Source organism: Carassius carassius, chromosome 34, assembly GCF_963082965.1.
Source record: "Carassius carassius chromosome 34, fCarCar2.1, whole genome shotgun sequence".
NCBI lineage: Eukaryota > Metazoa > Chordata > Actinopteri > Cypriniformes > Cyprinidae > Carassius > Carassius carassius.
Genome location: NC_081788.1, coordinates 23,749,691 through 23,772,544, shown reverse-complemented (window position 1 = coordinate 23,772,544; position 22,854 = coordinate 23,749,691). Strand labels below are relative to the sequence as shown.

At 36.7% G+C, this 22,854-nt stretch overlaps 3 protein-coding genes across 9 annotated transcripts in view; 1 reads left to right on the top strand and 2 right to left on the bottom strand.

Annotated features, from left to right (window-relative positions):
- LOC132114796 (plasma membrane calcium-transporting ATPase 3-like) overlaps nucleotides 1–6,979 on the bottom strand; it is a 32,585-nt gene extending 25,606 nt beyond the window's left edge. For 3 of the 6 annotated variants that reach the window (XM_059523125.1, XM_059523124.1, XM_059523128.1), the window contains exons 1-2: nucleotides 6,485–6,978; nucleotides 3,878–4,432 (exon numbers count right to left, since the gene is read on the bottom strand). In XM_059523125.1, the coding sequence (XP_059379108.1) occupies nucleotides 3,878–4,085 (208 nt within the window). In that variant the 5' untranslated portion in view covers nucleotides 4,086–4,432; nucleotides 6,485–6,978. Of the gene's footprint in view, nucleotides 1–3,877; nucleotides 4,433–6,484 lie in introns of all 6 variants that reach the window. The other 3 variants (XM_059523123.1, XM_059523127.1, XM_059523126.1) reach the window with 2 other exon arrangements.
- A 2,531-nt stretch (nucleotides 6,980–9,510) lies between these two features.
- Nucleotides 9,511–13,173, top strand: LOC132114793 (UDP-glucuronosyltransferase 2A1-like). The gene is made up of 3 exons (XM_059523119.1): nucleotides 9,511–9,740; nucleotides 10,695–12,500; nucleotides 12,572–13,173. Exon 2 carries the CDS (start codon nucleotides 10,698–10,700, stop codon nucleotides 12,294–12,296), a length of 1,599 nt encoding a protein of 532 aa, XP_059379102.1. The 5' UTR covers nucleotides 9,511–9,740; nucleotides 10,695–10,697; the 3' UTR covers nucleotides 12,297–12,500; nucleotides 12,572–13,173.
- On the bottom strand, nucleotides 12,943–20,057 carry LOC132114794 (death effector domain-containing protein-like). Of its 2 annotated transcripts, XM_059523121.1 has the most exons (6): nucleotides 19,853–20,057; nucleotides 17,992–18,670; nucleotides 17,763–17,867; nucleotides 16,888–17,025; nucleotides 15,137–15,562; nucleotides 12,943–13,243 (listed from the first exon to the last, which is right to left on the bottom strand). In XM_059523121.1, exons 2-5 carry the CDS (start codon nucleotides 18,551–18,553, stop codon nucleotides 15,153–15,155), a joined length of 1,215 nt encoding a protein of 404 aa, XP_059379104.1. In that variant the 5' UTR covers nucleotides 18,554–18,670; nucleotides 19,853–20,057; the 3' UTR covers nucleotides 12,943–13,243; nucleotides 15,137–15,152. The 2 variants fall into 2 exon arrangements, with proteins under 2 accessions (XP_059379104.1, XP_059379103.1); XM_059523120.1 differs by lacking the exon at nucleotides 12,943–13,243 and having other exon boundaries at nucleotides 14,896–15,562.
- Nucleotides 20,058–22,854: the final 2,797 nt, after the last annotated feature.

Here is a 22,854-nt window from a genome sequence, read left to right as displayed (position 1 = left end):
TAATTCTGACAAACTCCAAGAAGTGATTATGAAAGAATGGGTTGCTATCAGTCAGGATTTGGCCCAGAAGTTGATTGAGAGCATGCCCAGTCGAATTGCAGAGGTCCTGAAAAAGAAGGGCCAACACTGCAAATACTGACTCTTTGCATAAATGTCATGTAATTGTCGATAAAAGCCTTTGAAACGTATGAAGTGCTTGTAATTATATTTCAGTACATCACAGAAACAACTGAAACAAAGATCTAAAAGCAGTTTAGCAGCAAACTTTTTGAAAACTAATATTTATGTAATTCTCAAAACTTTTGGCCACGACTGTAGGTTGTAATCATTTCCCCAACTCATTCCAATTGCCCTAATTTATTCATTCAGTCTCTGTTCAGCACAATATGTGCAAGAAAACTAAGACAACTAAGATACGCCAATGCAATCCTCTTTCCATGGACTACCAGATTTGAAAGACATTTGCAGCACATCCAGCCCTTTCTTCTACTCTTTCATCTCTCCATGCCCCTAAGCTTCTCTTTTTGTATCCCTGTCATGGTTTCTGAAGAGAGGTTTTTCAAAGAGCAGCATTAAAGGAGGAGAAATAGCTTTACAATAAACTTAAAGTAACCTTAATGTGGCTGCCAAATAGCGATGTAGGGAGACCGCATGAATTGGTCTGAAAGCAAGAGGTCAGAACAAGATGCGAATCAATGTGATTATCAGAGCGCAAAGTAGGAGCATCTACCCAGAACAGCTACTGCAATAAAACATTTGTAGCAAAATAATTATTACATATGATACTTAAAATCTTAACTAACTAAATACTGTGCATTGATTTAGTTAACAGTTTCTGATCATTCAAAGCATGAAATCGTAGGATGTAGTAGTAAAATGATAAACAAGCACAGTTGCCTATCTGATCGATCTCATATTATGTATTTAGATGTATTATGTAGCTGTCCGCCATCCCGTTAAAATCCTCTTTTTCTTAGGCTAGTTAACTTATGTTTACATTTCCCTCATTCATATGTTGAGGGCCAACTCGAGGAGCCATGAAGTAGTGATGCGGGGAGCAGGGAAATCTATTTAGAGCACCTTATTTTATTGCAGGGGTGGTGCTAGCGCAGTGGATAAGACACATGTCTTTGGTGTGAGAGTCCCGGGTTTGAATCCACTGTGAGACACCAATGTGTCCCTGAGCAAGACACTTAACCCCTAGTTGCTCCAGAGGTGTGCGAACTCTGACATATGTGGCAATTGTAAGTCGCTTTGGATAAAAGCGTCAGCTAAGTGAATAAATGTAATTATCGATATTTGGCAGCAGCGTATCGATTCTCATATCACACAAGACAATTATATATTGCCCTATTTTGCTCCACCAATAATTTTTTTAATTAGCTTTTATTTTTTAGATTAGATTTATTTTTAGAAGTTTTATGTGATTGTCAATTTATTATTTTGTGTTCTATGTAGTTTTTATTCATTTTCATATCAGTTTTAGTAATTTTAGTACTTATTTCAGTTAGTTGCCAAAGCAACATTTCTAATATTCACTTTAGGTTTACCTCTAATACAGTTGCAATCAAAATTACTCAACCCCTCAGAGACTGCAGTAATTTACAAATACAAGCTTTTCTAAAGATCCAGGATAAAATAAAAATTGCATCTATAACGGTTCACTGGCATATTAAAAATGATATTGTCAATATATAATGTCATATTTTTGAGTTATAAGATTTTTTAATAATACTGCTATGTCATAATTATTCAACCCCTATTCAAGATTGCTGTTTTTAAATCACTTATTTGCATGGTGGGGAATAAAACAGTCTCAAAATGCAATTAAGCCTTTAGAAACTCTATTAAAAACAGAATTAGCTTGAGCTGTTACACATACATAAAGTTAGCCCATGCATGTGTTGAAGTTGAGTAGAAAAATGTCAACAGATCTCACAAAAGCTAAAAAGAATAAATATTGTATTACTTTAGAAAGTCTAAGGCTATATGAAGATTTCCAAGACATTGAAGGTTCCTAGAGACACAGCTCTCAGCCTTATTCCTTAGCTTGAAGTGTGTTTTACCAGAAAACCTTTGAGTGTGTTGAAGAAAAAGCACAATATCATAAAATGTTTAATCAAAGCAACTGAGAAAATCCTGCAATGTACAGCCAAAGACTTGCAAGATGACCCCATGAAAGGAGGAAAACCATTTTAATGCAGCGTGTAAGAAGAACACTAGACAAGTATGGCCTACATGTTGAGACATCTTGCAGAATACCACTCTTGATGAAGAAGAACAAAAGGCCAACTTGAACTTGATAAAATTCATTTGTGTAGACCTGTGGAGCTCTGGAGGAATGTTTTATGGAGTGATGTGAACAGTCCTGTTATGGGGTTTCTTTACTCTAGAAGTAAGTGGAAGTCATGACTGCATGAAGGACATCATGGATTCTTTGAAGTATCAGGCCATTTTGACAAGAATTGTGATGCATTTGGTGCAAAGACTGAAGCTGATGATCAATGGACTTTCCTGCAGGACAGTCATCCCAAAGAACACATCCAAATTTACTTCTGCTTGGTTCAGGGATCAGTCATAGAATGTCCTTGAGTGACCTGTTCAGTCTCAGGGCTTAACTCTCATTGCAAATATCTGGTTGAATTTGAAGAAAGCAGTGGCAATGTGAAAACCAAAGATAATCAGTGATCTGGAAGCTTTTTCAGGCCAAGAATGGGCCAAGAATGTAGTAGAGAGCTTCTAAACACTTACAGACAGCATTTATTGGTTATTAAGACTGTAGTAGAGAGCTTCTAAACACTTACAGACAGCATTTATTGGTTATTTTAAAGAAAAAAAGATTCAGCACAAAGGGGGCTGAATAATTTTGAACATGAATGTTTAGAGCCAATTTGAATTTTATCATGATTCATCAATGTTCCATTCTCAGAATCACTCAAAAGTGTATTAACAAACTTTCTCTAATACTTTACTGATGCTTTGTTGAATTAATTTCATAAAATGTTGCTCTCCGCAGCAAAATGTCTTGCAGGTCAAGGGGGTTGAATAATTTTGATTGCAACTGTATTTAACTTTATTTCAGCTTTATTTTTTAGTTACTGAAAATAATTTATTGAAATTGTATGCTCCTTTTTTTTTCTTTTTTTTTCTATAAAGCTATATGATGGACACTATTGTAAAAATGTGTTGAAAGAATCATGAATTTTCCCCTAAATATGAATAAAGTCTACTGTGTTGCTTAAACACACACAGGAAGATGTTCTGAAAAACTGGACTTGAATTTCTTAATACAAGAACTTATCCAAAAGCAGAATTACAGAGAGATGCTCTTATCTGGTTACATGGGCTTGAGTTTCATTTTTACTATGAAAATGTAGAATTAAGTTCGACACCAGCTGCTCTTCAGGGATGTCTGCTTTCAAAGGCAGAAAAAGGCTCCAGCATTTGGTATTCTTTCCAAGAAGACAGGCTTGTTTTGAAAAGAAGTGTTTGGTGAATATAGGTTCATCTGGATTTACAGGACTGGTTCACTCAAAAATGAATTGTGTCATCATTTACCCATTCTCATGTCATTCCAAACCTGTATGAACTTCTTTTGTCTGCAGTGCACAAAAGGAACAGTTTTGAAGAACTGAACTGGTTGCCATTTCCCATGCAATACTAATGAATGGGGACTGAAGCTTCCAAACATTTGTGTTCCATTGAAGAAATAAAATCATACACTTGAGACTTGAGAGTGAGCAAATGACCACAACATTTTTATAATAGCTGAACAGCTTCTTTAATAGCTGAAAATATCTGTATGTTTCAGGATGCATGTGTGAGCTTATGCAATTAGCAAGTGATATGGCCACATATCTAAAATAGTACTACTCACCATCTGTAGGTGAAGTCTTGAGTCTGTGACAGAGGGTTTCTGTGTCTGTGTAGTTCTCCTGGATCTTCTGCAGGGCCTCAGGTCCCCTGAGCTCCATCAGCGAGCATAACTCCTCAACGGTCACCCCGAAATCTCCCTCATGACCTCCTTTGTCCATCCCCGGCTTCTTAGGGTGGAAGTCTACCGTGCTATTGCCCAGTTCCCCCATGATGGTGTGTTGGTTATGGACGACTGGAAGCTTTTTAGCAGATGCTATGAGCTAAAATATGAGCACCTGGGACAATGTGTGATCTCTTTTGTCCTATTTATATTCCTCCTCACCTATTTCTAAGATGTTCTCTATATAGTTCTCCATACTGAGACATGAATTGTAAGATTCTTTGGGGTTTTCTATTCTATGGTATGGTAGCTGGGGTTCCCCTAAAATATCCCCCCATAAAGAAAAAGTCAGCAAATAAAGTGGTAGCCATTGTGCCAATCCATCTCTATGAAGACCAAAGCAAGTGTTACTGATTATTAAATAATTAAGAGGATCTAGTGACATCCGTAAGAAACCTGAGGAACAAAAAAGAAAGATTTGTTTAAAATTCATCATCTTGCTTAAACCAAAAACAAACAGCTCTGAAAAACAAGTGATCAAATTGCCACCCTAAAATCTTGAGACAAATTAGATGCATTAATGACTTTTTTCCATACAAAATGATACATAAATAAAAATAAGAACACTTTGCTATCACAAAACAAAAATAGATAGATAATGATTAGAGAAGATTTGAAATGCATTATAAAACTATAACACATTTTTTAGCTATTGATCAATATAAAAAAATAACACATTATGAATACTAAACAACAATTTATAAGAATTTTGTTTTGAAATATGACAAAAAATGTTTAATGGTTTACCAACCATTTAAACAGCAAAACAATTATGAAACAGCAGAAATCAAAACAAATACATCAAATCATTATTTTGGTTTGCAGGAAGCTGAATGATGAGAATGAATTATGTAAAATTCCAGCATATAAAATACTTGACAACTTGTCCCGACAATTATGACAAGAACCAGAACACTCTCCTGGGTACAACTTTTCATCTGCTTTCATGATATATTAGACTCTTAGTCATATAAAAAAAATATTAAATGCGTGTTAGTGTTCTTTTTTTAGGCTATTATTATTTTATTTTGCGTTCACTTACAGTTAGTAGCTGTTTGTGACAACTACCCTATTTATTTATGCTTTTAGACTTCATTATTAACGTATCTGTTCAACTGAAACGCTCAAAAGTCGACGAAACAATTATGTGAAATGTGAAGGTGGCATTTAGCTCAACGAGGTGTCACAGGTGCAGGAAGTTTGAGGGAAACAAGTACCCAAGCGTTCATCATATATACACCTACTGCAATGGATTGTTTGCATAATATCAGAGAGAAACCGAGGACAATCACTTCTTATCTAAAAGCCTTTAGAAATACTCTCTCTTGATAAATGTGATTTATGTGCACCTCTCCCCATGTACCTTAGAGTGCCGCCTCTCGACGCAAAATCCGCCTTCACTCAGTCAGTACGAGACGCCTGCGCATGCGCACATAAACACTTGCCCAATCCCACTGCAGAACAGATTTACGAAGGCAACACTACCAGCCATCAGGCCTGCAATTTTGGATGACATTAAAATCCGCTTGAGCTCTGCGCCTCCATTTCCCTGCTGTGACACCAACTTTAGGTTACTGAACATTTAAACCTATAATCTGTGCTCGCGCCTCCTCGTCTAATATTAAAACTGGCCAGAAGATTCCTTAACAAACATGCGCTTTATAGACGATGATGCCCTTTCCTGGTAACCTTCAGGAATCAGATGTTCACCTTGGTCCATTTTCAGTTTATATATATATATAAAAAAATAACTCTAGCATTTGTGTTATAATCTTACGATCAACCATAGCGAGGGTAAAGGTAAAACAAATGAATATTAAACACATTTGGCGGGGATTAAAATGAAAGGCTGCACAAACTAACCAGACAGCAAGGTTACATCAATCCATCACCTGCTTTTTAGTCTATCAAAGTTTTTGATAGAAGTGCTTTTTAGTTTATCAAAAACTATTAATTTGTTTTATGCATACAGGCTTTAATAGACATAGGCCTACCGCTCTTAATTACGTTTATGGAACAATAATGAAGATTCATATTGTTAAATAAATGTTAAAATAATATCTAATGTATGATTAAAACACTGGATTGTTTTTGTGATTATTTATTTGTATTATATACTGTAAATGTTATAGATATATTACTGTATGATTATTTATCCTGCATTACTCTTTTATTTGAAGACATTATAAAAACAATTGTTGAACAATCATGAATAGCCTACCATCATGGCATAAAACTTATACTTGAGAATTATATCAGCAGAAATGTGCTGGGCATACTGTAAATTTCCATGTAATACTTACATACTGTAATCATAATAATAATGCACTTTAATTATACATTAGCAGACACGACTGCAACAAATAAACAAACCCAACACAAAACATACCCTGCTGACACCACAAGGCACTTGTGAACATGTATCTGTGAATAAATATATTCACTCACCGCGCAGGCCATGTTCCAAGGACATTTGACGTTGAGTCGGAAAAAAAGACAGGAAAAACGGGATGATATCCTCAAATCGTGCCCATCATGGAGATCACAAAAATGAAAGTCACATCATTTGACCTTTACGCTATTCCAAATACAGATGATGCACAACGGTGAAGAATAAAAATCAAATGAAGGGTGCAGGAGGCAGCAGACGGTGGTGAGCACTTCATCTTATGCGGAAGAAAACCTGAATGATGCAGATCAGATTGTACCATGTCCGCATTAATTATTCGGTTAAAAACGGCGTGTTGTGCTGTCGGGGACGTAAAGGAGGGTCGTTTTGGTCACATCGGTGCTGTTATTTTTGGCGCTGATTGATAGAGTGATTGATGAAGGAGAGATGTGGGTCTACATGCTGATGATGCCCGTTTGACGCGCATCTCTCGGTGATGGGATGGCAGCAGCAGCAGCATCCGAGCGCTGGAGGACGCGAGATGGGGGAGGGGCGAATGAACAACCCTCGAGCTCCAGGTCTCTCGCTTCCCTCCCTCTCTCTCCGCCATTCCTTCCCTTTCCCGGTAAAATACGACTTCTACTACGACGAAGGCTGGGTTTTTAATATTCATAACTTGGGGTTTTTTTTGCCTTAGGAAGGTAACCAAGCAAGGTAACAACGTAACGTCAACACGACTAATCAATATTCATAAGCAGAACGTTCGCCATTGGGTAGTTGGCACGATGCGTTAGCATGATGTACTTAATATTCATGAATCAGAAATTCCACATTGGACGATTAACACACAGCGACAGCATGACCTTATTAATATTTATGAGGAAGATCTGAGTCATAAAATGTCTAGAAAAAAATATAAAATAGTAGGCTAAACACTAGATTGATACAAAATGTCTTCATACACAGTTAAGCCAAAACACGGTTAATTACATAATATAATAAAAATAGAAACAATCAAAAATAAAATGACACAGATATAACATATTGTTGAATTTGCTCTTTAATTTATTTACTTATGTCTCTCTCTCGACTGGGCATCCGAGCATTAATTACGAAGCGAGTTCTCTTGCAGCCTGTGTTAGCTGTAGATACATTAATAAGACATCTCAACAAGGACTTGAGGACGAGGAAGAGCCTTGGTTCAATTAACATTAATTTAAATTTCAAAGTACTTTATTGGCACGATTGTTCTGCATAAAATATTGCCAAAACGTCGACGCGCGACCACACACACTCGCATATGTAAATTTGTAAAAAAAAAATTAATTGCTAATTTCATAACTTTATGAAAGCATAAATTGACTCTGCACTGTTACTTTGCCGTTTTACGTTTAATTGAATACTGATAGTTTTAATTTGTTAACACTGCTGTGCTGTTGGTTTAGCCTACTGCGCAATTTTTTATTTGTAGTTTTCAGTAATGTTAGCAAATAAAACTAAAACTGAAATTATAGAATAGGAAAGCAAAATTGAGGTTAAAACACTGAACAAATTCCCTGTGTGTCTCTGTGCTTGCCAATTGAAATCATCTGACGTTATAAAACAAATAATAATGACCTGTTGACACACTTATAAGTGGACTGTGTTCATTTTGTATTTATGTACTGTGCTGCACCCTACTGTTCTCCTGCATCCAAGTGAAATTACTTTCAGTTACTGGTCCCCATTAACTTCCATAGTATGGAGAAGAAGTAAAAAACATTTCAGCAAAAGCAACAAATTATTTATTGCATAGGCTATCTTTTTATCCTTAAATGTCTAACCAAATTTTTTTTGAACAATTTTCCATGAGAGGATCGGCCTTACAGGTAATCTTTGGTGTATCCAGCAGAATGTATCATTCCAGAATGTTTGTGCGTGAAAGATACATCCACAAACTTAATTTGGTCAATTTTAAAACACGTCCCTTCATTCTCCCAGTGTCAAATTGGTGCAACAACCCCACCCAGTGGCCAGAGTCTTACCCGGACATTAACTCGTCCCTCATCGAGTTACTTCGTATTTAAAAGTAAACATCTTTAAATGTATATATTTTGTCTTTATAGTTAGAGCACAGCGTGCACTTTTTTGTCCAGCCATACAACGAGCCTGGCTTAGCTTTCGTTTAGCATCATACGTAATTTATGATATTTCCAACAGCAAGATGTGGATGATGATGGCATGGATTTCAAATTTGGGGTTTTACAAACATTATTGTTGCACCCAACCACACAACAACTCATGTTGTTTGGGATGTTGTAAGGTTAGTCCACTTCCTCGACCTGTATGGCGGTTTGTTTTCCCCTAAAAGTGGGCGTGAATCTGTTCATAGACATTCTATGACGCTGCGCCGGTTGTGCGTATGCAACATGGGTACCAGCAACAGGAAGTGAACTACCCTTTTAGTGGCAGTGTTGTCCCCTCTAGCGGAGGAGATGGCATTGCATCCCGCTGCAGATATCTTGGATATATATTCTTTGTTGCCGCACAAGACATGATTTCTGAAACCATTGTTAGTGATGAATCTTTTACAATGTAGTGAGCTGATATCTAACATAAGGACTGTATATATTAAAAGTGCCCTCTCACTCTGCATATTTTATTATTTTTATTTTATTTTATAATGCTCAAAAAGAGTATAATACCCATACTAATTAAGATCTTATTGGATTGAACTGAAATTCTGAAAAATGTGAATTTTAGCTTATCCAGGATAATATTTGCTTCTAATAATAATCTTCCTTCACTGGTTCCAAATTATGATAAATCTTTATGATTGCACACTTTTTGGATACATTGAGTCAGAAGTGGAATAATATGCAGTCTTGCCATCATGTGTGTTGGTTCCATGCTTTGAATATTCCATCTCAGAGACTTGTTTTTAATGAGTTAGATTCAAATAAAGGTTTTGATGAAGATGGAATGTACTGTATGTAAATCCCCTGACCTAATCTGTTTGTAGGCCTACCTCTCTCTCTCTCTCTTTCCTTCTTACACCAAACACAAGATCAAGCCCCCTTTCGAGGATAGGCTAAATAAATAGAGGAAGTACAATTCTGGGCTAAAGTTCAACCTCATGCTGTTCCCAGTCCGATATCTGTGCTAGTCACCACTTTTAAAACGAGAAAAACACTATGAAAACGTAAGTTAGGGACTTTGCTTACTCTTGGCAATACACTTTTACAAGACAGCCTGCCAGATCAGGAATAAAAACTGCACTGTTTGGGTATTCTTTTACATTGCAAAACTTCTCTTGAGGACATCGCCAAACACCAGGTACAGTGTCTCATTTAAATTGACTGCATGTTTTGGAATGTTCCATCTTGAAGAAGTATTTAAGTCAATGGACATATCATTAAAACAGAAATAGAAACTTAGACAAAGCCATTCAAAACAATGCACACTTGCAGTAATTTTTTGCACAATGAGCTACACATTTAAACATTTTTGTGCAAATAACTAAATTGCTACCACTGTGCAATCTATTTAACCAGAACACCGATTTGGATGCTCAAGTCATTGGTATGCAAAAGTTTAACCTCAGATGAATAAACTTTATATAACGCATCTGTTTAGCATACATGCCAGGGACATACAGTATATTTGTGTTATTTACAATATCTGTGTACTATAGTACCTTTAGTGTCTCTCGTTTAAACCGTGAACTCTTAAAACTGTACATTGTGATTGTGAGATTGTGTAGCAGTGCCAGGTCAATGTGCAGTGATTATCTCGGATAGTGTAAAGGGGGCAGCCCACTGGCAAATGAAAGATTAGAGAGAAAAAATGTATATATATATATATATATATATTTTTTTTTTACATTAGAAATGAGACAGTAATGTCAGTTTGTAATCACATATGGTACTGGTATAATACTCATATTTTAACAATATTATCAAAAAAAAAAAAAAACAGATTTAACATATTATACTACAGTCTTCTGTACTTGATTTTGAATAAGCATTTTCAGTATTTTAAAGCAATAATAATTCTTAAATGGAGGACAAAAAACTGACATAATTAGCTTACCCTCATGTCATTCTGAATTTGTATGACTTACTTTCTTCTCCAGAACACAATATATTAAAAAGTCCAAGAGGTCCAAACAGTGGTTTCCAATTTACACCTTTTCTATTGGCCATATTTTTATTTTCCACAAATGCAAAAAGTCAAGACCTGCATTGTTTCCAAATCAAAATGAATGACTAATCAAGTATATATTTTCAGAAAATGCAGCTGCATCCCCAAATCCTTGTCCTTGTTGCCTTCCTTTGGAGTGTCCCACCACTTTCCCTGGCTGGGAAGATCCTCGTGTACCCAGTGGATGGAAGCCACTGGCTTAACATGGACATTTTGCTGCGAGAACTTCATCAGCGTGGTCACAAATTGACAGTTGTCCGTTCTGCTAACAGCTGGTACATACCAGAGAACACCACACACTATACGCCCATCACCATCCATGCCGATCATCTCACTAGCCTGGAGGACCCCAAGTACATGGCGTCTTTTCTTAAGAGAAACATTGACATTCAAAGAGGGGAAGGATCTGTTTGGTCATTCATGGCCCTTCAGAAAGAAGTAATTACTCTTCTAGAAGAGTCTCACAAGTCTTCTGCTGAGATGGTGAGGACCATTCTAGAGGATAAAAAGCTTGTAAAAACACTTAAAGAGTCCAAGTATGATTTGATGCTAACTGATCCTGGTTTTGCAGGAGGTGTCATACTGGGCATGTACTTGGGTCTACCAATGGTGTTCAATGTACGATGGATAACAAATGGAGAAGGGCACTTTGCAATTGCACCCTCGCCGCTTTCTTACATCCCGACTATCGGATCTAGGGTGACAGATAAAATGAGTTTTGCAAATAAAATGAAAAATATCTTGCATTTTGGAATCGGCCAATACATAGACCACATGATCACAAGGCCTCTTTATCAAGGAGTTATCAGCAAATACATAGACCCAAACTCCAATGTGTACTCTCTGATCCAAGGAGCGGATCTGTGGCTCATGCGAGTAGATTTTGTATTCGAGTTCCCTCGACCTACTATGCCCAATGTGGTCTATATTGGAGGCTTCCAGTGTAAACCATCCAAACCTCTACCAAATGAATTGGAGAAGTTTGTCGAGAGCTCTGGAGAGCACGGGGTTGTGATCATGTCTTTGGGTACTCTGCTTGGAAGTCTGGGTCCTGACATATCCGAAGTTGTAGCCGCCGCTTTTGCTCGTTTGCCACAAAAGGTGGTTTGGAGGCATGTTGGGAAAAAGCCATCTAAATTGGGGAACAATACACTGATAGTGGACTGGCTGCCTCAGAATGACCTCTTAGGCCATTCTAAAACTAAAGCTTTCGTGACACACGGAGGAACGAATGGTATCTACGAGGCGATTTACCACGGTGTTCCAATGCTTGGACTTCCGCTCATCTTCGACCAGTTTGACAACATGATTCGCCTGGAAGCCAGAGGGGTGGCTCAAGTGCTTGATGTCGCAACCCTGGATGTAGATATCCTTACACAAACCCTAAAGGACATCCTGGATGAAAATCAGCCATACCAGAAGAACATGCGCAGAATGTCAAGCCTACATCGTGACACTCCGCTCAAGCCAATGGACAGTGCCGTCTTTTGGCTGGAGTTTGTCATGAGGCATAAGGGTGCAGCACACTTGCACACAGAGTCCTACAGGCTTCCTTGGTATTCCTACTACTGCGTGGACGTCTTAATGCTGATAGTGAGTTTGTTTATGGCAGTCTGCCTGCTCTTGGTTTTGATGAGCAAGGCTTTGCTGAAAGTTTTTGTCAAGAAAAGGAAATCTAAAAAAGACTGAAGACATGTCTTTGGCAACACTAGATTTATAGATAAATATATAGGCTGATATCATTAATAGGACTCTACGCATCCCTTTCAATGTGGAAAGGGTTGATTAGTTAGCATGTTAGTCCCTGCGGGTAGATGCAACTATTCCATCTGGTTAAATAAAAAATCTTTCTAATTTTGCAAGCATTATTTAAGTCAAACTTCTAACAGTGTTGTTCAGAGTGATCACAAAAAAATGATCAGCTCAAAACCAGGCAGAAGAACTCAGCATAAGCAACTGCCAAGTAGATAAATATGAATCTTAACAGATAACTTCAATATGGTACTAAACAACATCCTATATTTCTACAGAATTGCAATTTATAACCAACTTTCCCAAACCATCTGCACTGCTGCAACTTTTGGTTGAGAATGTTGCTAGGTCAGTCAGTTCTATCAAACAGAGCAGTGTTTTGTTGACGCCACTGAACCAGCATACGCACTTTTTGGGAAAACAAATCTATGAATGGCTAACTTGGAATTTCAATATACATAAAATTACACACATCAGCTTTAAGGTTCATACAAATACATTTGGTCAATTAATATGTTTCTAACTGGATATTTTTGTTTTAAAAAAGGAAATGCAACAGACTTTTTTTCCAGTTTGTTTTATTGATTTGTACAGACATTGAATGAACCAGCTGTCTATTTTGCACATAAATATTTCACTTAACACAACCAGCGGCATGGTCAACAAAAATAAAATAATTCAGAAATCAGAGTCATAATGCGACAGATGACCAATGATGCCGAACATCTCCTACATTTTGGAATGGTATCACTATATATGGTTACAATAGGTGAAACGCTTGAGAGAGAGTAAAAAATAAAGTGCTCCATCTTCATCTGTTCTACTGTGTCACTTTGAGAATACTCATCTCACTTCTCCAAAAAGTAGCAATTCCATTTCTTTCTCTATGAAAAACAAAGTATAAAAAAGGTTAGAAATGTCTAGATATCTCAAATCTACAGACCACAGCTCAATTGTCACTGTGTGATATTTAAGGGGATCAATGTCATATACATGCAAGATATAAAGACAAACACTTGAACACAATCAATAGAACATGTAACCTATATAATAGATACCAGTCTGTAACTTTGTTTAGTTCCATTAGGAAAACATTACAAAATGCTTTTCTTCCTTCTGTAATAATAATAATAGCAATAATTGATCCACAGCTAACTTTACTAAACATCTGTTCCACTCACCCCACAGGTCACCAGTTTTCTTTCTATATTTTAACAGTTTCATTATATCTTAACAGATGGAGGAGAGAATGAATAAAGGAGAAAGAGATTAAAGAGAATGAATGTCTGGGAACAGCTTTGGTATTTTAAAAGTATTGAAAAACATCAAGTCGGTCAAATTATACATCTTCCTGCGACTGCATGTTGCTCAGGCATTTTTCTTTCACTTCAGTCACGTTGGCACAATTTGTGTCATCTTTCCGGACTTGTTGGACAGACGTTACAGCAGATTATTTCAACATATAAACCCTGGCAGTGGCCGTTTCTCAGGACACATTTGCTTGAATTCAAAGGAGTAGAAATTATAAACATATAGCACATTAGCAATCTGCTATTAAGGAGCATCCCAAAATCATGAGTAAAGAAAAAAAAGTTCTGCTTCTGTTGTGTGTATTGCCTTGTTCCAAGTGAGATTATATTTTAAACTAGTGATAACAGTACAAAACTTTTTTTACTCGAACTCTCAGAACTACCTAATCTTTTTTCAACCAATTCAATCAAATACTGCCGTCACATGCATTTCAACTTTACAAAGCCATATCTCTGTATTATAGCATTAGTGATGCAACTAACGCTCTGCCCAGAATTTCAACCAATAACAAACAATGAAGATTAACTGTAAAACTAAATTGGTCCAAACATGGATATTAATAGGCCTTTAGAGCCCAAATGTCTTAATCTTTTTGGGAAATTCTGGACAAAAAGCACCTTTAAAGTTGCAAATTCAAACAAGAGTGAACATCTGCCAACGTTATTGGGTTTTTTCCAGAACTAAAAGAAAATTACAGGGACATGCAGCAAAACACAAGTTGCAACAAAGCATATAATAAACCATTCTGAAAACCAATTCTCCATGCTTCAGAATCTTCAGATGTTGGTCTACGTCCCCTTGTGAATTTGCTAAAATGAAACCAAATGTGCAATAATTTCAGCGGTGAAACAAATGGAGAATGTGTTCTCTTTAAAGTAGTCACAATTCCAAAGTGAAGTGCAATGGTGCAGTGTGCTATAAATAAAAACTGAGATTCTGCTTTTGCAAGTTTACATCCAGAGAAACTTGACCACGGATGGCTAGACAACATTGACAGGGGGATTATTCCATAATGAATTGAAGCATGTGATTGTAAATCAGTCTATCAAACCTCTTTGTTAAACTTTGAGGCAAACACATTTCATTTAAACAATGGTTGTGCAACAAGACGTAAATGGAAATGTAGCACAAAAAAAAACGAATTCACACAAACCTAAAAACAAAAGCATTAGTGTCAATTACAAAGGAATAAAGACAAAATAAACTAAATGCCTTCGTTGTCTGATACTTCTCCCTTCATCTTTTATTTCCACAACTTGAGATACTCAAAATAAAACTTTCCAGAACACTTTTATCACCTCTTTCCATCCACATGCAAATTGCAGCCTCTTGTATAGGGTATCTTTCTTTTTAGAGTCACTTCCTCTCTGCTTACATTCCTCACTCTTCTTTCCCTCCCCACCATGTATATCTTTTCATTAGTGTTCAATCTCTCATCGGGGTCTCTCTGACTTTCCTCCACTTACCGAGTCAATCCCACCACTAGGACAAGAGACCATCCCTACTCCCCGTCCCTGCAGTGGCACCTCCTGCCACTAGGTTCCTCAGCAACTTCCTCCTGCCAGCTTGATAGTCTTCCTCATCCACATTCACCAGGAGCTTAATGGCCTCGTGGCCCACTGCCTGCTTCAGAGAGTCCGTGATGAAAACGCCCTTCAGGGCTTCCAATAGTGAGCCGTTGATGTAGTCCCGCCAGAAGGCGTCCAGGTAGGTCAGCTCTGAAAACTTGATGTCACATATGATGGAACCCAGGTCTCGGGATTTGAGGATGGTGTTGGCCTGGTTGAACCGCTCAAACTGCCTCTCCAGCGCCTCCTGCTTGTTGGAGAAGACGTTTCCTTGTAGAGCCGACTCGTGCTGACAGTACTCCGCACGCACTCTCAGTCGTATGTCTGTGAGACAAGGAAGCAGGTAAAAAAAACTAAGTGGCTTTTAAATCAACCTACAAAGGACACACAGATTCCAGGAGTATTGCTTGTCAATGGTCAATGCTCAGATGGCACATCCATGGAGAATATGATACATACCCAAAAATGGCAAGGTCTGGGTAAAATGTTTTAATATGATTGACTGCCTTTAAAGAAACTTTCAATGATTTTAAGAGGTTGCTAATAGGTTTGTTTTATAAAAGTCACTGGGTGTGCCACCAAGAGGTCCGAACAAAACGGGTTATATCATTGCATGAGCGTGTAATTAAAACATATAATTTTTATTGGCAAATTGGTTATGACCTAATTAATATCACATTCCAGTGCTCGACAATAAGAACTGGCCAATGGCCCAGGGCCAGCGTGAAAGATGCTCGGGACAGTTGACAAATTTATCACTGGCCCCATTGGGCCACTGCTGCGTCAACATAAAAGAGGAGAAAACATTTTATTCAATATATAGCTTAAAAGCAAGCAGCAGTGTTAAACATGAAAAACAGTGTCAGTGTCTTATTTCATCAAAAGCAAAACTTAATTTGCTACTATAAAGTGGCTCTACACTGTTCAGTTTTTACCTGCAGACCAGTTTTTATCCACTCGACAGTCTAAATAAAGAGCTCTGCATAAAAGAGGGTGGAGCCTCAGCGGACATCTTCTATGACTCAATCGTCATGGACTAATGAGAGTACGAAGGTGTTTTGTAGCTGGAATAAACTTTTCCAGAAAGTTAGCTTTGGCAAGCTATTTCAAACTCCCTAAATGAGCAAAACAAAAACATTTTGGCCAGATTTTGTTCGAAATTACTACGTCACATAAGTTGTCACACCTGCTGTCAGAGAGTGAATTTCTGTTCGCCTGCTGTTCTTCCTAAAGCATCATTTGTATCTTTGTTCTTTATATTCCATTGTGCTATTGCTTGTAATTTGTTCATTTGACTGTTCACTTGTCTTTAATAATGTGTGAACTTTATATTTGTTAGGCTAGTAGTTTTTGCTGTGGAAATTAGAATTGAGAATTGTAAAATTTAATTGGTATCTAAAATTTTATTTGATTGGTATCTTTGTGTCATATAAGCTTATTTATTAGAATAAAAGATAGCAAGGGTCAAAAACAATGATAACAGCAACTATTTTTTTTTTTGTTGCAGGGCCATTTAAAATATTGGCAGGGATAGTAAAACTTTGAACAATCCTTAGCATTGAGCCCTGCATTCCATGGCGCTAAACCTTCTCTTTCAGCAACTTGTGCTTGCATTTTTTTTTTTATGTTCTTCAGATTTGTTGTCTTACCACAGGTCTGTTTTTCTCTGCAGTCAGCTGTCGTGTGAGATCTCTTCCTTTTTCTGTTCAGTGGAGGTGGGGTGGGTTTAGCACGTGGTGGACACACCTGGGGTCCTGATGGAGGACAGCAGATCAATGGCTGGGTTCCTGAAAAACAGAAAATTAAAATCACTACCACGATGTCTGTCTCGCTTGTAGTACATGCTTTTCCACTAATCATGATTAGGTTGGAATACACTATGTAGCTTTTGCCCCAAGTTGCAGCTAGTTGCCAAATTCAACAGTTGGAGTTTTCACAGATTTCACAGAAAAACATTCAATTTTTGATGAGCTCAGACTCTGATCATATCCGACATGTTTAATATTTTGACCTGATTTTTTAAACAATGTCAAAGTGTGGTAGTGTGTGAATCTGAGTAGTAACCATTTACAAAGTCGGCAAGTGTGTGATCCCAAGTGATTAAAAATCTTTCCATATTGTAAACATTGTGTAGTGTATTCAAGCCTTTTGTCATTCTGAAACTTCTTTCAAACTTATGGTGCGTTCTAGTCACATGTGAAAGATTGTATTTATGAGTTTTACTTATATTAATGCCACAACAATTCAAGGAGGACTTGAACACACCAGTAGCCACTGAATTAAGACACGCCCTTAATCCAAAAACCCTACCTGTTTCAAAATCCAAACTTCCTGTTTCCCACATATGTGCTGTACTCTAAAAACACTAAATTACTGACTGATTAGTGCATCAAAAATTTAGATTAGCTTATCAAAAAATTATAAGACATTTCTGCAGTTTACAGAGTGACAAATGTGGTATTTCAGTAAAACATAAAAGTAAAAATGCTTACAGCAAAATTAAGAGGTCTAATGCAGGACACACCTGTTCTTCTGTGAGGAGTTCCCTGCTGCGCCTCTCCTGCTCCTCTGGGAGAAACATAGCGGACTGATGTCTCCTCCAGATATTTATCCACTGGATCTGGGCACACTGGAAAATAATTAGCAACACATTAGATATGCTCCTTGCCATAAAATACTGCATAGTGATGAAAGTGTAGCTTCACTGTACACAATAAGCATCTGTCAAAAGTGAAATTGACAAGATCTCAAACCTGTCTGTCTCTTGCGCAACGTAACGTACGGCAGCAGGTCATGGCGAGTGATGATGCGGAGCAGCTGAAGAACATGCCGGAAGTTTGTCTCGTCACATCGCCCCTGACGCTCCAGCGCAAGCAGGAAATCTCGCCCGCTCCGTATCCCTCCTCTCTCGTACTCGTCAATAACGTCCACAAAAAGGAAGGACAACACACGTACGTCACGGTGCGTCAGCTGCGCACCCACAATATCAAACATGCGGTGAAGAGAGTAAAGCCCATATGTGTCATCCACAGCCTCCTCCGGCCACGGCTCCACCCAGCCAGATGCAGGTCTCCGTGATAAGGAGGAATTACTGCAGGACGCCGGACCCAATCGGCTTAGAGAGAGCGCAAGGGAGTTACCGTGAGCTGTTGGAGATAATGAAGCTGCAACCCAGCCTCTCCGAGGACAGGAAAGCCCTGAGCGGGAATACGAGTCTATCGGGGAACGAGAAATGTGTTGCCTGCCCTGACTGGATGAAGAGTTCTGTGGTGATAGGAGGGCAGGGTTGGCATTCCCATGCTGCTGTGAGGTCATCACTCTTCACTAGATGGATGATGGGTGAGGGGGATGGCAGAAGGCCCTGTCAGCAGTGTGAAGCAGCCTGAACTGTGTCAACACACTTGGCCCGCAACTCTCGCCTCCAACTTCACTCTAGAAGAGAACAAAATTAATACTCAAGCTTTAGGTCACTAACACCACCACAGTATTTTAGATTCATATAACATATTGAATAATAAATTGATAAAGATGATAATCAGACTAGGACAAATTACCACATGACCTGGGTTCATTTTACACTGTTTTTTTTTTTTTTTTACAGATCTATTGCTCAACTCTGTTTTCTAGATTTAACGTCAGCTGCCATTGCTCAATCATTCAGCATCCAAAACCATGCAGATCATGTTTTCACATCACACCTACATATAAAATCATATAGTTTGTATACTCTAAATTCAAATCTACATATAAAAACATTAAGATTGTATATTTTAATATCAATTTACCATATATAAATTCTGGTATCAAAACCAGATAGAAAATATATTAAAGTTATTACACATATATATTAAAAATGTATATTCTGATATCACATCTAAATTTAAAATAATATACATCATATATTTAGATAACACATTTGAACATCAAATGTACTCTGATATAACATCTACGGATAAATCATACAGATTAGATACTCTAAACCCATCTACTTTTAAAATCATAGGGATTATATAGTTGATATCACATCTATAGTGCTTCAATTTAAGAACCTATTTGAATTTAACTACTATAGAAAATTTGCATTTAAGCCTGTTTGTTCAGTTTTGATCTAATAAACCTAACAAATATTGGTGGATAAAATATTTAGGCTGAGGAACAGTGAAGTTACTGACCTGGTTTAGATTAATAATTAACATCTAACAGATATAAGAGAGTGAAAATCAAAAAAGCTGAATGCATCAATCATTTAACTTCCATATCATGCGTTTAAAAACACGAACATAGGCTCTTTACATATGCAAGGTTTGAGACTGGAAACTCCGATGAAAAGACTGATGAATAAGCAGTTAGACATCAACAATCTTCTGAAATCCATCTGGACAGCTGTGTTAGCCTGATGCTTAGCATACACAAGGAGAGGCTGAAGAACACGGGAATCTTTTAAGAAAACATATTTTATGGTCAATGTTTCATTGTGATCCCCTTTAATGCTTCTATATACCTAAATATACTTAAACGTTATTTGTTGTTGATATAAACTTCGCTTAAGAACTGACTGTTGGCTTGCTAACGTCAACAGCGTGTAGCAACACTGAATGTACACAACTGTCTTACCTCTTCAATGCCATGAATCACTTTACAGACACGGAGACAATGGACGTTGACTCTTCTCAAAACTGCGGTCTGGTCCTCATATGTGTACAATAATCGTGTGTGGGGATAATTTAAACGGTTTGGTGAAGCTTGGTAACGAGCCCATTTTTTTGTTCCTCTACTAAAATGTAGGTGCATCCGGGACATGAGAAAGCGTGGGGCAACATCCGGGGAATGTAGGAAACGCTTCGTCAAAATAACAATAAATTAAAGGGTCATGAAACCCTGTGATGTGAAACTAGTATTTTTTTATGCGGCTACTAATAAATGTACAAGAAAAGAGAATCATAATAGCTGTTTGAATTTATTTATTTATTTATTTTAATGATGAAAAACACAACACTGCATTGTCCCTTTACCTATGAAAAATCTGCATAGTGACCACAGTGTCATTGTTACTAATGTGAAAACTTAAACAATAAAAATAGGTTCATCTTAAACCCGGTGAGAAATCTTGATAATCCTGTTTGATTTCTTTCCAGTTTTAGCTGATATGAATTCAATAAAATCAAAATGGCTTTTTTTTCTACACAGCAGATTCACTTTTAGCAGATATAGGCCTACTTATTATTCTGGGAAAACAGTCACCTGCAGCTGACTAATTAAGTAGCAAATCACATTTTTGGTTACAACAAATAAGCTACAGAGAGTTATTTGGATCCCAAAAAATAATTAAACCATATGCTTACATTAGGGGAATGTCTTAACTGGTTAAATGAGTGTGGGACAAATATCTTTATTCAAACATAATAAATTATTCTTGTGATAATTTATAGTTCTTGGCATTCAGTAGGTTAACTTGATGGCACAAGGCAGCTAAATAGTTCTGTAGCATCCACACATTCCTTGTTTTTGGGTTTCCCTGGAATCTGTTAAAACAAAGGAATCAACATCATGTCAAAATAACTCAAATGTACAGAGCACATAAAGATAATGATCTTTCATAAAACTGCCTGATTCATGTACTCACTTGGACAAATTTGGCAAAGTGCTCACAATTCTGTGTGAGGAGTTTGTAAGTAAACTCTTTGTCCAGTAAAGCATCTCGTCTTTTTCTAATTTCATCCACAGGTGAAGGGTCGAGAGCGTGCTGGTTATTGCTCACTGAAACACAAGCTCCTTTTGGTACATTCATTTTAGACAGGAACTGACGCCGTATCTTTGTTTCTCCAAGCAAAAGGTCACCACAAACAAGGAAGATAGCCTGCAGACAACTTCAAAACGTACTCATCAGCTGAGTTTCATCTGGAAAAAGTACATTTAATATAAGGCAGTTTGTGAGACACATGCATACATACTGTACACACACACACACACACACACACACACACACACATATATATATATATATATATATATATATATATATATATATATATATATATATATATATACAGTACCGACCAAAAGTTTGGAAACATTACTATTTTTAATGTTTTTGAAAGAAGTTTCTTTTGCTCATCAAGCCTGCATTTATTTGATCAAAAATTTAATATTGTGATATATTATTACAGTTAAAAATAATTGTTTTTAAATTTATTATACTTTAAATTATCATTTATTTATGTGATGCAAAGCTGAATTTTTAGGATCATTATCACATGATCCTTTAGAAATTATTCTAATATGATGATTCATTATCAAAGTTGGAAAAAGTTCTGCTGCTTAATATTTTTTCAGAACATGTGATACTTTTTTAGGATACTTCTGAAGAAGCTATGTTTTTAAAATATAAATATTTTTTAATAACAATATACACTACTGGTCAGTAATTTGGGGTCAGTAATTTTTTTTTCTTTCTTTTTTGTAAATAAAATCAATACTTTTATTCAGCAAGGATGTGTTAAATTGATAAAAAGTGATAGTAAAGAAAATATATTATTAGAATATATATAATTAGAATTTTTTTTTTATTTTGAATAAATGCAGTTCTTTTTAACCTTTTATTCATCAAATATATTAGACAGCAGAACTGTTTCCAACACTCATAATAAATCAGAATATTAGAATGATTTCTAAATGATCATGTGATAGACTGGATGTTACATGTGACACTGAAGGCTGGAGTAATGATGCTGAAAATTCAGCTTTGCATCACAGGAATAAATAATTTTTTTTTAATATATTCAAATAGAAAACTATCATTTTAAGTTGTAATAATATTTCACAATATTACTGTTTTTTCTGTATTGCTATTTTGTGAACAATATGCTTTCATGTAATCAAATAAAAAAACTGTCTGATTACAAGTATTTTAATCTAATTACTATAGGCTACTTAATTATTGGAATCTACTATCCAACTCTCTCTCTCTCTCTCTCTCTCTCTCTCTCTCTCTCTCTCTCTCTCTCTCTCTCTGTGTGTGTGTGTGTGTGTGTGCCCCAACATGCCCCAAGTTATATACACTCATATAGTAGGCTATATTATTGTCTGGTATAGCATGATTATATCTTTATAGAATTAGTATTAATACTAAAGTAAACGTGCATACCAGCAACTGCAAAGTGAATGACGTATACATCTTCGTCGTACACGCCTCAATGTGAGTAGCCAATGGGGTACGAGAACTCGATCAAATCTCCGAACTGCATGGTGGATACAACCTGCTGCTGGGATGGGCGATAGGCTACCACATAGTTTGTTTTTGATACGATACCGATACTTTTAATGGCCAGTATCTGAACTGAACTTTTAGATTATGAAACTTATTTAATTATTACAATGTACAATGGGTAATAATAGCTACTTAACTTTATATTTGAAATGCATTTTAACATTCAATACACCTTAATTGCAACTTATTAGGTTATATTTTTGTTTACACATAGTTAAACTATGTTCACTTTACCATGGTTCAAGGGACTGCCAGTAACAGGCTGTTGCATGCATAAAATAAAACTTTTTATTCGGATTTATATTAACAATAGAACAAGAGCAATATGAACTTTTAACATTCAAATTTA